The sequence below is a fragment of the Phyllobates terribilis genome, unplaced genomic scaffold (assembly GCF_046119375.1).
Source record: "Phyllobates terribilis strain yellow unplaced genomic scaffold, ASM4611937v1 Scaffold_4__5_contigs__length_816908805, whole genome shotgun sequence".
Lineage (NCBI taxonomy): Eukaryota > Metazoa > Chordata > Amphibia > Anura > Dendrobatidae > Phyllobates > Phyllobates terribilis.
In genome coordinates, this window is record NW_027362764.1 from 748587007 (window position 1) to 748605204 (window position 18198).

The window sequence follows — 18198 nt, forward strand, 5'->3', positions numbered from 1 at the left end:
TTTTTTACGTAGTCATTTAAATTGACAGTGGCATCTTTATTTTTTTTACCTTTTTTATTTTATATTTTTCATTTATTTTACACATTATGACCCCCTTTGGGGTGAGTAGGGGCCATTTAAATGTTGAAATATTTTTATTTTGATCTTATTTCCCTTGTAACTGGGGCCGGTATTAGCCCCAGTTACAGGGAAAATGCAGCCTATTTGCAGCAGCAGCTCCTTTTTCCTGACCACTGTGTATGGAGGCGGAAGCGCCGTCAGTGCTTCTTTGGTGGTAACAGCGATCGATGAGGTACAAAAGGTAATAAACCTTCTCTGCCTTCTCTATAGGGACTCCGGCTGTATCTGGCAGTCGACTCCCTGCTCCCGCAGCTACACGATCGCATGTGGCTGTGATACTATCCGGGGCCTTTTTTGAACTCCTAGAGTTAGAGCCGGACTGGCCAGACATCTAAAGCATATGGGTGGTCCTGAAGCGGATAAAGAGTCTGATTTGATAAATATTTGTATTCCACATTAAACTACATTAATTCAGCAGGTTTCCTTACAACTTAGCTTTGTTCTGTCCCTCTTTTATTCCTCCTGTAATTGACAGCTGGGCGATACTACTGTTAATAAGAAGGGAAATGGTAGTGCTCAGTTGTCAGTTTATACATGATTTTCTGGGAGGAAGAAGGGAAGTGGGGAACGTATAATAATGTACCAAGTCAGATATGGAAAAGTCCCCCTAATGCACAGAGGCATACCTTGAGGCAAAATCTATAACAGGGGCCCTACTTTATAATACAAATGTATTCTTATGTATCAGAAGGGTCTTTAGATCCTCTTGGGCACCTAAGCCTTGGTGTATCTGCCACCTCTACACCCCTATACCTATATCATTGTTAAAGGGAATAGGTCAGCAGCTTTTGCTATGTAATCCGATAGCTGCAGGCTGTAGGGCCAGAGACCCTGATTCCATAGATGTATCACTTCATTTACTGGGTGCAGCAGTTGTGATACAATCCCAGTTTTCTTTGCTGTAGATGTAGCTCTGGGCTGTGTATAACCCCACCCACTCCACTGATTGGCTGCTTTCTGTGTACACTGTCCAATCAGTGTTGGGGGCGTGGTTGAACTAGGAAGCACAAGACACATAGTCCTGTAGTGATAATCTGCTGATAAAACACTGATTTTATTGAAACAGCAAAACACAGCCAAGTAAGTGACAGGTAATCAGGGTCTCTGCCCCTACAGATTACATAGAAAAAAAACTGCTGACATATTCCTTTTAAGGTAGATAGTATTCTATGCAAAGTTGCAACGCTGGTACTGTCATATCGATGCTGTTTTGATTTGTGTGGTCATTGATGATACAAATAGCATTATATTATATTTATATAGAAGGAAATAAGATTTTGAGAATGGGGGAAGGTACAATCTTTGAGGTTTAGGGCCAGACACTGCTAGGGACCATAGAACGTGTGACCCCATTGCAGTACCGTGTGATCAGTAATGTAATATTTATCAGACCTCGGACCGATCGATAGATTCCGCAGGTTACACACAAGGTTCTAGTAGTCACTGATGGTCGCTGACAACATGCGAGATGTTACTTCTTCTTTAGTGAGTAATAAGTGAGTAATATATGCAGATTTTCAAGAAAACATTCTAAAAAAAAGAAAAACAATCTGCCCCATCCTCACGCTGGTGTGTCGCAGGGGTGATTGGCAGCTGGTAATACTTGTATTGGCTTGTGTGATGGAAAAAGAACCTGATCCTGCACTGAGTCATGATGCCGGTGTCCCGGTGACAGTCACATGCCGGTGACTGTGCAGAGTGACGGCTGCAGGTGGATGACACTCGATGATGGCGACTGCCAGGTGTAAACAGGAGCTCGTAAAGTAACTATTTTCCATATGACAACAGGTCGTGCCAGTCGCTCATCTCGGGAAGTTTCAGTAGTAAATAAATAAGGACTGGCACATGTCACCTCCTCTGTACTACCGCAGCGTGTACAGCATTGGGGGACATCTGTCAGTGCTGCACCTTTCCGCAATGAATTGGGGCTACATAGGGTTCAATAGGAATGAATGTTTTCATTTGCAAAAAAACAATGTTGGACGGCACAAGAAATGATGTATTGCCGGTCTTCACTTCTGCGCCCTTGGCATCTTGGGAGGTTCTGGACCATCTTTAAGGCTCACTGTTATAACATCACATGGTCTAATAAGTGGTAAAGGCGCCCAAGACGCCGGGCAGAAGATGCCCGCCGCAGAAGTGGACCAGGGCAGAGGGAATCAAATTGCTCACCTCACTTTCCTGGTAATTCAGTTTCTGATCTCTTCTTAATATTATCAAATGTTTAAGATGTTCTTCTTTCCCCTCAGCTCTTAGAACTGATTGCTAAGTCTCAGCTGACGTCCCTGAGCGGCATCGCCCAGAAGAACTACATGAACATCCTGGAGAAGGTGGTACAGAAAGGTAAGGGCACCGTATCTGCTGGGAATCCCATGACTCCATGACTATGAGAATAGTACGGACCGCCCCTTTAAGATGTCAGTGATTGATGGTAACGATAATTGGTGTGGGGGTGCGAAGGATGTTATGCACACGGATGCCCCACCCCCCTCTGGTACCTTAGGCTTAGTCAACATTTAAGATAAATCTGGTACTTATAATATGTCCCATCGGGGAGGGGGGGGGGTATCTGGAATTAAGTTAGTTCACGGGGAAACTTTCTAGATTACTCATCGTCTTTTGCCCTTTTTCCTGGCAGTTCTTGGCGATCAGCAGAATATTCGACTGATCAAGGAATTACTGCAAACCCTGTACACGTCCCTGTGCAACCTGGTCCAAGGAGTGGGCAAGTCTGTGCTGGTGGGGAACATTAACTTCTGGGTTCCCCGAATGGAGACCATCCTGGACTGGCAGCAGCAGCTCAACAACATCCAGATCACCAGGGTAAGAGAGAAAGGAAAAATACATGCAAAATAAATGTAGAAGACTCATTATAATGGCTGCAAGATGGATGGATGGATGGATGGATGGATGGATGGATGGATGGATGGATGGATGGATGGATGGATGGATGGATGGATAGATAGATAGATAGATAGATAATAAATAGATAGATAATAGATAGATAGATAATAGATAGATAATAGATAGATAGATAGATAGATAGATAGATAGATAGATAGATAGATAGATAGATAGATGCAGGGGGTAGCTATAGGGAGGCAGCCTAATGGGTCCCTTTGGTCCATATGAAAACTCCAATACTATCTCTATTGGAGATTTTGCACTGGGCCAACAAGCATCAAGTTGCACTAATGGATAGATAGAAGAAAAAAAAGAAAAGAAAAGACGGAAGAAGAGAGGAAAGAAAAAAAAGAAACGTAAGGAAAGATGAAGTAAAGAAGGAAGGAAAGAAAGAAACCTGTTGAAAGAAAGAAACCCATGGAAAGAAGGAAAGAAAGAAACCTAAGGAAAGAAGGAAAGAGAGTAGGAAATAAGGAAAAAGGAGAATGAAAAAAACAATGTATGAAAGTAGGAAAACAGGAAGGAAAGAAAAGAAGGAGGGAAAGAAGGAAGAAAAAAAAATAAAGAAGGAAAGAAAGAGAGAAGATGAAACAAAACAGGAAAAGAAGGAAAACGAAAGAAGGAAGGAAACAAAAAAAAGAAAAAAAAAAAGAAGGAAAGAAAGAACTCTGACTTCTGGTGTCCTGTTAGGATAGAGCAGTGCATTGTGGGACCTGAAATGACAATTGCACTGTAGGGCCTCATTCACACGTCAGTATTTGGTCAGTATCTGTATGCCAAAGCAAGGAGTGGAACTTACAGAGAAAAACTATAATTGAAAGATTGACACCTGTTCTGTGTTTTGGAGACACTCCTAGCTTTGGCATAATACAAATACTGATGAACTACTGATGTGTGAACGAGGCCTTACGCTGAGACCTGCATTGGCCGCTGCACGTGGGCGGAGTTTTGGCTGGGTGCGGCCAGAACCCCTGTGTGATCGCCCCTTAGAGCTTACTTATGTCACATGTCTAATTATGGGTGGAGCTTACACAGTTTCCCTAGCAACCAGCAGACTATTGACAGTAACTATTAATGTGAATGGAAAAAATTATATAAAATAACCCAGAATCAATACAGAAACCACACACAGCAAAGTATTTACAAAGTTACTCAACTTTTTAGGTAGAATGTTATCTGTGAAATGTTAATAAAAGCAGAATTTTACTTTAAAATCTGAAAAATGAGAGCGGAGTCCTCCTCCTGCTCATTCCTCGCAGATTAACGCATTGTCTCTTCTATCTTTAGCCTGCGGGTAAAGGAATGACCTTAACAGATCTGCCCTTGTGTCTGCAACTCAACATCCTGCAGAGGTTAACAGATGGCAGGGATATCGTGTGCCTGGGCCAAGTGTCCTCAGATCTGCGGCTTCTCAGCGAGGACCGTCTGTTGTGGAAAAAGCTCTGTCAGTATCACTTTACAGAGCGGCAGGTAACTCTATCCACAAGCACAAAACAACCTCCTGTGCACCTCTCACAGCGGTCCTTGATTCATCACAATAGCCGCAGTATCCTCCTACCCGGGGCACTGCGGACTCAGCGCCACACTAAAGACTCTTATGGGTCTGACACAGCATGCTCGGTAGAGTACAGTACCCTTACACACACAGTATGATGTCCCATACAATGCCTCTTACACACACAGTATGATGTCCCATACAGTGCCTCTTACACACACAGTATGATGTCCCATACAGAGCCTCTTACACACAGTATGATGTGCCATACAGTGCCTCCTACACACAGTATGATGTCCCATACAGTGCCTCCTACACACACAGTATGATGTCCCATACAGTGCCTCTTACACACACAGTATGATGTCCCATACAGAGCCTCTTACACACAGTATGATGTGCCATACAGAGCCTCTTACACACAGTATGATGTCCCATACAGTGCCTCCTACACACACAGTATGATGTCCCATACAGTGCCTCTTACACACACAGTATGATGTCCCATACAGTGCCTCTTACACACACAGTATGATGTCCCATACAGTGCCTCTTACACAGACAGTATGATGTCCCATACAGTGCCTCTTACACACACAGTATGATGTCCCATACAGAGCCTCTTACACACAGTATGATGTCCCATACAGTGCCTCTTACACACACAGTATGATGTCCCATACAGAGCCTCTTACACACAGTATGATGTCCCATACAGAGCCTCTTACACACAGTATGATGTCCCATACAGTGCCTCTTACACACACAGTATGATGTCCCATACAGTGCCTCTTACACACAGTATGATGTCCCATACAGTGCCTCTTACACACACAGTATGATGTCCCATACAGTGCCTCTTACACACACAGTATGATGTCCCATACAGTGCCTCTTACACACAGTATGATGTCCCATACAGTGCCTCTTACACACACAGTATGATGTCCCATACAGAGCCTCTTACACACAGTATGATGTCCCATACAGAGCCTCTTACACACAGTATGATGTCCCATACAGTGCCTCTTACACACACAGTATGATGTCCCATACAGAGCCTCTTACACACAGTATGATGTCCCATACAGAGCCTCTTACACACAGTATGATGTCCCAAACAGTGCCTCTTACACACACAGTATGATGTCCCATACAGTGCCTCTTACACACACAGTATGATGTCCCATACAGAGCCTCTTACACACACAGTATGATGTCCCATACAGAGCCTCTTACACACAGTATGATGTGCCATACAGAGCCTCTTACACACAGTATGATGTCCCATACAGAGCCTCTTACACACACAGTATGATGTCCCATACAGTGCCTCTTACACACACAGTATGATGTCCCATACAGAGCCTCTTACACACAGTATGATGTCCCATACAGAGCCTCTTACACACAGTATGATGTCCCATACAGTGCCTCTTACACACACAGTATGATGTCCCATACAGAGCCTCTTACACACAGTATGATGTCCCATACAGAGCCTCTTACACACAGTATGATGTCCCATACAGTGCCTCTTACACACACAGTATGATGTCCCATACAGTGCCTCTTACACACAGTATGATGTCCCATACAGTGCCTCTTACACACACAGTATGATGTCCCATACAGTGCCTCTTACACACACAGTATGATGTCCCATAGAGTGCCTCTTACACACAGTATGATGTCCCATACAGTGCCTCTTACACACACAGTATGATGTCCCATACAGAGCCTCTTACACACAGTATGATGTCCCATACAGAGCCTCTTACACACAGTATGATGTCCCATACAGTGCCTCTTACACACACAGTATGATGTCCCATACAGAGCCTCTTACACACAGTATGATGTCCCATACAGAGCCTCTTACACACAGTATGATGTCCCATACAGTGCCTCTTACACACACAGTATGATGTCCCATACAGTGCCTCTTACACACACAGTATGATGTCCCATACAGAGCCTCTTACACACAGTATGATGTCCCATACAGAGCCTCTTACACACAGTATGATGTCCCATGCAGTGCCTCTTACACAGACAGTATGATGTCCCATACAGTGCCTCTTACACACACAGTATGATGCCCCATACAGTGCCTCTTACACACACAGTATGATGTCCCATACAGTGCCTCTTACACAGACAGTATGATGTCCCATACAGTGCCTCTTACACACAGTATGATGTCCCATACAGTGCCTCTTACACACACAGTATGATGTCCCATACAGTGCCTCTTACACAGACAGTATGATGTCCCAGACAGTGCCTCTTACACACAGTATGATGTCCCATACAGTGCCTCTTACACACAGTATGATGTCCCATACAGTGCCTCTTACACACACAGTATGATGTCCCATACAGTGCCTCTTACACAGACAGTATGATGTCCCATACAGTGCCTCTTACACACACAGTATGATGTCCCATACAGTGCCTCTTACACACACAGTATGATGTCCCATACAGTGCCTCTTACACACAGTATGATGTCCCATACAGTGCCTATTACACACACAGTATGATGTCCCATACAGTGCCTCTTACACAGACAGGATGATGTCCCATACAGTGCCTCTTACACACACAGTATGATGCCCCATACAGTGCCTCTTACACAGACAGTATGATGTCCCATACAGTGCCTCTTACACACACAGTATGATGCCCCATACAGTGCCTCTTACACACACAGTATGATGTCCCATACAGTGCCTCTTACACACAGTATGATGTCCCATACAGTGCCTCTTACACACACAGTATGATGTCCCATACAGTGCCTCTTACACAGACAGTATGATGTCCCATACAGTGCCTCTTACACACACAGTATGATGCCCCATACAGTGCCTCTTACACACACAGTATGATGTCCCATACAGTGCCTCTTACACACAGTATGATGTCCCATACAGTGCCTCTTACACACACAGTATGATGTCCCATACAGTGCCTCTTACACAGACAGTATGATGTCCCATACAGTGCCTCTTACACACACAGTATGATGCCCCATACAGTGCCTCTTACACACACAGTATGATGTCCCATACAGTGCCTCTTACACACACAGTATAATGTCCCATACAGTGCCTCTTACACACAGTATGATGTCCCATACAGTGCCTCTTACACAGACAGTATGATGTTCCATACAGTGCCTCTTACACAGACAGTATGATGTCCCATACAGTGCCTCTTACACAAACAGTATGATGTCCCATACAGTGCCTCTTACACAGTATGATGTCCCATACAGTGCCTCTTACACACAGTATGATGTCCCATACAGTGCCTCTTACACACAGTATGATGTCCCATACAGTGCCTCTTACACACACAGTATGATGTCCCATACAGTGCCTCTTACACAGACAGTATGATGTCCCATACAGTGCCTCTTACACAGACAGTATGATGTCCCATACAGTGCCTCTTACACAAACAGTATGATGTCCCATACAGTGCCTCTTACACACACAGTATGATGTCCCATACAGTGCCTCTTACACACAGTATGATGTCCCATACAGTGCCTCTTACACACAGTATGATGTCCCATACAGTGCCTCTTAAACACAGTATGATGCCCCATACAGTGCCTCTTACACAGACAGTATGATGTCCCATACAGTGCCTCTTACACACACAGTATGATGTCCCATACAGCGCCTCTTACACAGACAGTATGATGTCCCATACAGTGCCTCTTACACACACAGTATGATGCCCCATACAGTGCCTCTTACACACACAGTATGATGTCCCATACAGTGCCTCTTACACACAGTATGATGTCCCATACAGTGCCTCTTACACACACAGTATGATGTCCCATACAGTGCCTCTTACACAGACAGTATGATGTCCCATACAGTGCCTCTTACACACACAGTATGATGCCCCATACAGTGCCTCTTACACACACAGTATGATGTCCCATACAGTGCCTCTTACACACACAGTATAATGTCCCATACAGTGCCTCTTACACACAGTATGATGTCCCATACAGTGCCTCTTACACAGACAGTATGATGTTCCATACAGTGCCTCTTACACAGACAGTATGATGTCCCATACAGTGCCTCTTACACAAACAGTATGATGTCCCATACAGTGCCTCTTACACAGTATGTTGTCCCATACAGTGCCTCTTACACACAGTATGATGTCCCATACAGTGCCTCTTACACACAGTATGATGTCCCATACAGTGCCTCTTACACACACAGTATGATGTCCCATACAGTGCCTCTTACACAGATAGTATGATGTCCCATACAGTGCCTCTTACACAGACAGTATGATGTCCCATACAGTGCCTCTTACACAAACAGTATGATGTCCCATACAGTGCCTCTTACACACACAGTATGATGTCCCATACAGTGCCTCTTACACACAGTATGATGTCCCATACAGTGCCTCTTACACACAGTATGATGTCCCATACAGTGCCTCTTAAACACAGTATGATGCCCCATACAGTGCCTTTTACAAAGACAGTATGATGTCCCATACAGTGCCTCTTACACACACAGTATGATGTCCCATACAGTGCCTCTTACACAGACAGTATGATGTCCCATACAGTGCCTCTTACACAAACAGTATGATGCCCCATACAGTGCCTCTTACACACAGTATGATGCCCCATACAGTGCCTCTTACACACAGTATGATGCCCCATACAGTGCCTCTTACACAGACAGTATGATGTCCCATACAGTGCCTCTTACACACACAGTATGATGTCCCATACAGTGCATCTTACACAGACAGTATGATGTCCCATACAGTGCCTCTTACACACACAGTATGATGTCCCATACAGTACCCTATTACACAGACAGTAAGATGTCCGATACAGTGCCTCTTACACACAGTATGATGTCCCATACAGTGCCTCTTACACACACAGTATCATGTCCCATACAGTGCCTCTTACACAGACAGTATGATGTCCCATACAGTGCCTCTTACACACACAGTATGATGCCCCATACAGTGCCTCTTACACACACAGTATGATGTCCCATACAGTGCCTCTTACACACAGTATGATGTCCCATACAGTGCCTCTTACACACACAGTATGATGTCCCATACAGTGCCTCTTACACAGACAGTATGATGTCCCATACAGTGCCTCTTACACACACAGTATGATGCCCCATACAGTGCCTCTTACACACACAGTATGATGTCCCATACAGTGCCTCTTACACACACAGTATGATGTCCCATACAGTGCCTCTTACACACACAGTATAATGTCCCATACAGTGCCTCTTACACACAGTATGATGTCCCATACAGTGCCTCTTACACAGACAGTATGATGTCCCATACAGTGCCTCTTACACAGACAGTATGATGTCCCATACAGTGCCTCTTACACAGACAGTATGATGTCCCATACAGTGCCTCTTACACACACAGTATGATGTCCCATACAGTGCCTCTTACACAGACAGTATGATGTCCCATACAGTGCCTCTTACACAGACAGTATGATGTCCCATACAGTGCCTCTTACACACACAGTATGATGCCCCATACAGTGCCTCTTACACACACAGTATGATGTCCCATACAGTGCCTCTTACACACAGTATGATGTCCCATACAGTGCCTCTTACACAGACAGTATGATGTCCCATACAGTGCCTCTTACACACAGTATGATGTCCCATACAGTGCCTCTTACACACAGTATGATGTCCCATACAGTGCCTCTTACACACACAGTATGATGTCCCATACAGTGCCTCTTACACAGACAGTATGATGTCCCATACAGTGCCTCTTACACAAACAGTATGATGTCCCATACAGTGCATCTTACACACACAGTATGATGTCCCATACAGTGCCTCTTACACACAGTATGATGTCCCATACAGTGCCTCTTACACACAGTATGATGCCCCATACAGTGCCTCTTACACACACAGTATGATGCCCCATACAGTGCCTCTTACACACACAGTATGATGTCCCATACAGTGCCTCTTACACACAGTATGATGCCCCATACAGTGCCTCTTACACACACAGTATGATGTCCCATACAGTGCCTCTTACACACAGTATGATGTCCCATACAGTGCCTCTTACACACAGTATGATGTCCCATACAGTGCCTCTTACACAGACAGTATGATGTCCCATACAGTGCCTCTTACACAGACAGTATGATGTCCCATACAGTGCCTCTTACACAGACAGTATGATGTCCCATACAGTGCCTCTTACACAGACAGTATGATGTCCCATACAGTGCCTCTTACACACAGTATGATGTCCCATGCAGTGCCTCTTACACACAGTATGATGTCCCATACAGTGCCTCTTACACAGACAGTATGATGCCCCATACAGTGCCTCTTACACAGACAGTATGATGTCCCATACAGTGCCTCTTACACAGACAGTATGATGCCCCATACAGTGCCTCTTACACACACACAGTATGATGTCCCATACAGTGCCTCCTACACACACAGTATGATGTCCCATACAGTGCCTCTTACACAGACAGTATGATGTCCCATACAGTGCCTCTTACACAGACAGTATAATGTCCCATACAGTGCCTCTTACACAGACAGTATGATGTCCCATACAGTGCCTCTTACACACACAGTATGATGTCCCATACAGTGCCTCTTACACACACAGTATGATGTCCCATACAGTGCCTCTTATACACACAGTATGATGCCCCATACAGTGCCTCTTACACAGACAGTATGATGTCCCATACAGTGCCTCTTACACAGACAGTATGATGTCCCATACAGTGCCTCTTACACAGACAGTATGATGTCCCATAGAGTGCCTCTTACACAGACAGTATGATGTCCCATACAGTGCCTCTTACACACAGTATGATGTCCCATACAGTGCCTCTTACACACACAGTATGATGTCCCATACAGTGCCTCTTACACACACAGTATGATGTCCCATACAGTGCCTCTTACACACACAGTATGATGTCCCATACAGTGCCTCTTACACACACAGTATGATGTCCCATACAGTGCCTCTTACACACAGTATAATGTCCCATACAATGCCTCTTACACACAGTATGATGTCCCATACAGTGCCTCTTACACAGACAGTATGATGTCCCATACAGTGCCTCTTACACAGACAGTATGATGTCCCATACAGTGCCTCTTACACAGACAGTATGATGTCCCATACAGTGCCTCTTACACACAGTATGATGTCCCATACAGTGCCTGTTACACACAGTATGATGTCCCATACAGTGCGTCTTACACAGACAGTATGATTTCCCATACAGTGCCTCTTACACAGACAGTATGATTTCCCATACAGTGCCTCTTACACACAGTATGATGTCCCATACAGTGCCTCTTACACAGACAGTATGATGTCCCATACAGTGCCTCTTACACAGACAGTATGATATCCCATACAGTGCCTCTTACACACAGTATGATGTCCCATACAGTGCCTCTTACACAGACAGTATGATATCCCATACAGTGCCTCTTACACACAGTATGATATCCCATACAGTGCCTCTTACACACAGTATGATGTCCCATGCAGTGCCTCTTACACACACAGTATGATGTTCCATACAGTGCCTCTTACATACAGTATGATGTCCCATACAGTGCCTCTTACACACACAGTATGATGTCCCATACAGTGCCTCTTACACACACAGTATGATGTCCCATACAGTGCCTCTTACACACACAGTATGATGTCCCATACAGTGCCTCTTACACACAGTATGATGTCCCATACAGTGCCTCTTACACACACAGTATAATGTCCCATACAGTGCCTCTTACACAGACAGCATGATGTCCCATACAGTGCCTCTTACACACACAGTATGTCCCATACAGTGCCTCTTACACAGACAGTATGATGTCCCATACAGTGCCTCTTACACAGACAGTATGATGTCCCATACAGTGCCTCTTACACAGACAGTATGATGTCCCATACAGTGCCTCTTACACACAGTATGATGTCCCATACAGTGCCTCTTACACACACAGTATGTCCCATACAGTGCCTCTTACACACACAGTATGATGTCCCATACAGTGCCTCTTACACAAAGTATGATGTCCCATACAGTGCCTCTTACACACAGTATGATGTCCCATACAGTGCCTCTTACACAGACAGCATGATGTCCCATACAGTGCCTCTTACACAGACAGTATGATGTCCCATACAGTGCCTCTTACACAGACAGTATGATGTCCCATACAGTGCCTCTTACACACAGTATGATGTCCCATACAGTGCCTCTTACACACACAGTATGTCCCACTAAGTGCCTCTTACACACACAGTATGATGTCCCATACAGTGCCTCTTACACACAGTATGATGTCCCATACAGTGCCTCTTACAGACAGCATGATGTCCCATACAGTGCCTCTTACACAGACAGCATGATGTCCCATACAGTGCCTCTTACACACACAGTATGATGTCCCAGACAGTGCCTCTTACACACAGTATGATGTCCCATACAGTGCCTCTTACACACACAGTATGATGTCCCATACAGTACCTCTTACACACACACAGTATGATGTCCCAGACAGTGCCTCTTACACACAGTATGATGTCCCATACAGTGCCTCTTACACACACAGTATGATGTCCCATACAATGCCTCTTACACACACAGTATGATGTCCCATACAGTGCCTCTTACACACAGTATGATGTCCCATACAGTGCCTCCTACACAGACAGTATGATGTCCCATACAGTGCCTCTTACACACACAGTATGATGTCCCATACAGTGCCTCTTACACAGACAGTATGATGTCCCATACGGTGCCTCTTACACACACAGTATGATGTCCCATACAGTGTCTCTTACACAGACAGTATGATGTCCCATACAGTGCCTCTTACAGACAGTATGATGTCCCATACAGTGCCTCTTACACACACAGTATGATGTCCCATACAGTGCCTCTTACAGACAGTATGATGTCCCATACAGTGCCTCTTACACACACAGTATGATGTCCCATACAGTGCCTCTTACACACACAGTATGATGTCCCATACAGTGCCTCTTACACACACAGTATGATGTCCCATACAGTGTCTCTTACACACACAGTATGATGTCCCATACAGTGCCTCTTACACAGACAGTATGATGTCCCATACAGTGCCTCTTACAAACACAGTATGATGTCCCATACAGTGCCTCTCACACACACAGTATGATGTCCCATACAGTGCCTCTCACACACACAGTATGATGTCCCATACAGTGCCTCTTACACAGACAGTATGATGTCCCATACAGTACCCTCTTACACAGACACTAAGATGTCCCATACAGTGCCTCTTACACAGACAGTATGATGTCCCATACAGTGCCTCTTGCACACACACAGTATGATGTCCCATACAGTGCCTCTTACACACACAGTAAGATGTCCCATACAGTGCCTCTTACACACACAGTAAGATGTCCCATATAGTGCCTGTTACACACAGTATGATGCCCCATACAGCGCCTCTTACACACACAGTAAGATGTCCCATACAGTGCCTCTTACACAGACAGTATGATGTCCCATACAGTTCCTCTTACACACACACAGTATGATGTCCCATACAGTGCCTCTTACACAGACAGTATGATGCCCCATACAGTACCCTCTTACACAGACAGTAAGATGTCCCATACAGTGCCTCTTACACACAGTATGATGCCCCATACAGTGCCTCTTACACACACAGTATGATGTCCCATACAGTACCCTCTTACACAGACAGTAAGATGTCCCATACAGTGCCTCTTACACACAGTATGATGTCCCATACAGTGCCTCTTACACACACAGTAAGATGTCCCATACAGTGCCTCTTACACAGACAGTAAGATGTCCCATGCAGTGCCTCTTACACACAGTATGATGTCCCATACAGTGCCTCTTACACAGACAGTATGATGTCCCATACAGTGCCTCTTACACACACACAGTATGATGTCCCATACAGTGCCTCTTACACAGACAGTATGATGTCCCATACAGTACCCTCTTACACAGACAGTAAGATGTCCCATACAGTGCCTCTTACACACAGTATGATGCCCCATACAGTTCCTCTTACACACACACAGTATGATGTCCCATACAGTGCCTCTTACACACACAGTATGATGTCCCATACAGTACCCTCTTACACAGACAGTATGATGTCCCATACAGTGCCTCTTACACACAGTATGATGTCCCATACAGTGCCTCTTACACATACAGTAAGATGTCCCATACAGTGCCTCTTACACAGACAGTATGATGTCCCATACAGTGCCTCTTACACACAGTATGATGTCCCATACAGTGCCTCTTACACACACAGTAAGATGTCCCATACAGTGCCTCTTACACACACAGTAAGATGTCCCATACAGTGCCTCTTACACACACAGTATGATGTCCCATACAGTGCCTCTTACACAGACAGTATGATGCCCCATACAGTGCCTCTTACACACAGTATGATGTCCCATACAGTGCCTCTTACACACACAGTAAGATGTCCCATACAGTGCCTCTTACACACACAGTAAGATGTCCCATACAGTGCCTCTTACACACACAGTATGATGTCCCATACAGTGCCTCTTACACAGACAGTATGATGCCCCATACAGTGCCTCTTACACAGACAGTATGATGTCCCATACAGTGCCTCTTACCCACACAGTAAGATGTCCCATACAGTGCCTCTTACACACACAGTAAGATGTCCCATACAGTGCCTCTTACACAGACAGTAAGATGTCCCATGCAGTGCCTCTTACACACAGTATGATGTCCCATACAGTGCCTCTTACACAGACAGTATGATGTCCCATACAGTGCCTCTTACACACACACAGTATGATGTCCCATACAGTGCCTCTTACACAGACAGTATGATGTCCCATACAGTACCCTCTTACACAGACAGTAAGATGTCCCATACAGTGCCTCTTACACACAGTATGATGCCCCATACAGTTCCTCTTACACACACACAGTATGATGTCCCATACAGTGCCTCTTACACACACAGTATGATGTCCCATACAGTACCCTCTTACACAGACAGTATGATGTCCCATACAGTGCCTCTTACACACAGTATGATGTCCCATACAGTGCCTCTTACACATACAGTAAGATGTCCCATACAGTGCCTCTTACACAGACAGTATGATGTCCCATACAGTGCCTCTTACACACAGTATGATGTCCCATACAGTGCCTCTTACACACACAGTAAGATGTCCCATACAGTGCCTCTTACACACACAGTAAGATGTCCCATACAGTGCCTCTTACACACACAGTATGATGTCCCATACAGTGCCTCTTACACAGACAGTATGATGCCCCATACAGTGCCTCTTACACACAGTATGATGTCCCATACAGTGCCTCTTACACACACAGTAAGATGTCCCATACAGTGCCTCTTACACACACAGTAAGATGTCCCATACAGTGCCTCTTACACACACAGTATGATGTCCCATACAGTGCCTCTTACACAGACAGTATGATGCCCCATACAGTGCCTCTTACACAGACAGTATGATGTCCCATACAGTGCCTCTTACCCACACAGTAAGATGTCCCATACAGTGCCTCTTACACACACAGTAAGATGTCCCATACAGTGCCTCTTACACAGACAGTATGATGTCCCATACAGTGCCTCTTACACACAGTATGATGTCCCATACAGTGCCTCTTACACACACAGTATGATGCCCCATACAGTGCCTCTTACACAGACAGTATGATGTCCCATACAGTGCCTCTTACACACACAGTATGATGTCCCATACAGTACCCTCTTACACACACAGTATGATGTCCCATACAGTGCCTCTTACACACAGTATGATGTCCCATACAGTGCCTCTTACACACACAGTAAGATGTCCCATACAGTGCCTCTTACACACACAGTAAGATGTCCCATACAGTGCCCCTTACACAGACAGTATGATGTCCCATACAGTGCCTCTTACACACAGTATGATGTCCCATACAGTGCCTCTTACACACACAGTATGATGCCCCATACAGTGCCTCTTACACAGACAGTATGATGTCCCATACAGTGCCTCTTACACACACAGTATGATGTCCCATACAGTGCCTCTTACACACACAGTATGATGTCCCATACAGTACCCTCTTACACACAGTATGATGTCCCCTACAGTGCCTCTTACACACAGTATGATGCCCCATACAGTGCCTCTTACACACACAGTAAGATGTCCCATACAGTGCCTCTTACACACACAGTATGATGTCCCATACAGTGCCTCTTACACACACAGTAAGATGTCCCATACAGTGCTTCTTACACAGACAGTATGATGCCCCATACAGTGCCTCTTACACACAGTATGATGTCCCATACAGTGCCTCTTACACACACAGTATGATGTCCCATACAGTGCCTCTTACACAGACAGTATGATGTCCCATACAGTGCCTCTTACACAGACAGTATGATGTCCCATACAGTGCCTCTTACACAGACAGTATGATGCCCCATACAGTGCCTCTTACACACAGTATGATACCCCATACAGTGCCTCTTACACACAGTATGATGTCCCATACAGTGCCTCTTACACACACAGTATGATGTCCCATACAGTGCCTCTTACACACAGTATGATGCCCCATACAATGCCTCTTACACAGACAGTATGATGTCCCATACAGTGCCTCTTACACACACAGTATGATGTCCCATACAGTGCCTCTTACACAGACAGTATGATGTCCCATACAGTGCCTCTTACACACACAGTATGATGTCCCATACAGTGCCTCTTACACAGACAGTATGATGTCCCATACAGTGCCTCTTACACAGACAGTATGATGTCCCATACAGTGCCTCTTACACACAGTATGATGCCCCATACAGTGCCTCCTACACACACAGTATGATGCCCCATACAGTGCCTCCTACACACACAGTATGATGTTCCATACAGTGCCTCCTACACACACAGTATGATGTCCCATACAGTGCCTCTTACACAGACAGTATGATGTCCCATACAGTGCCTCTTACACACAGTATGATGTCCCATACAGTGCCTCTTACACAGACAGTATGATGCCCCATACAGTGCCTCTTACACACACAGTATGATGCCCCATACAGTGCCTCTTACACACAGTATGATGTCCCATACAGTGCCTCTTACACACACAGTATGATGCCCCATACAGTGCCTCCTACACACACAGTATGATGCCCCATACAGTGCCTATACACACACAGTATGATGTCCCATACAGTGCCTCCTACACACACAGTATGATGTCCCATACAGAGCCTCTTACACACACAGTAAGATGTCCCATACAGTGCCTCTTACACACACAGTAAGATGTCCCATACAGTGCCCCTTACACAGACAGTATGATGTCCCATACAGTGCCTCTTACACACAGTATGATGTCCCATACAGTGCCTCTTACACACACAGTATGATGCCCCATACAGTGCCTCTTACACAGACAGTATGATGTCCCATACAGTGCCTCTTACACACACAGTATGATGTCCCATACA

General features: G+C 45.1%; 1 protein-coding gene across 1 annotated transcript in view; it reads left to right on the forward strand.

The window, feature by feature from the left end:
• FBXO32 (F-box protein 32) overlaps positions 1–18198 on the forward strand; it is a 41022-nt gene that overhangs the window by 12410 nt on the left and 10414 nt on the right. The window contains exons 5-7 of the mRNA XM_073679848.1: positions 2370–2463; positions 2759–2943; positions 4312–4494. Coding sequence (XP_073535949.1) covers positions 2370–2463; positions 2759–2943; positions 4312–4494 — 462 coding nt within the window. The remainder of the gene's footprint in view (positions 1–2369; positions 2464–2758; positions 2944–4311; positions 4495–18198) is intronic.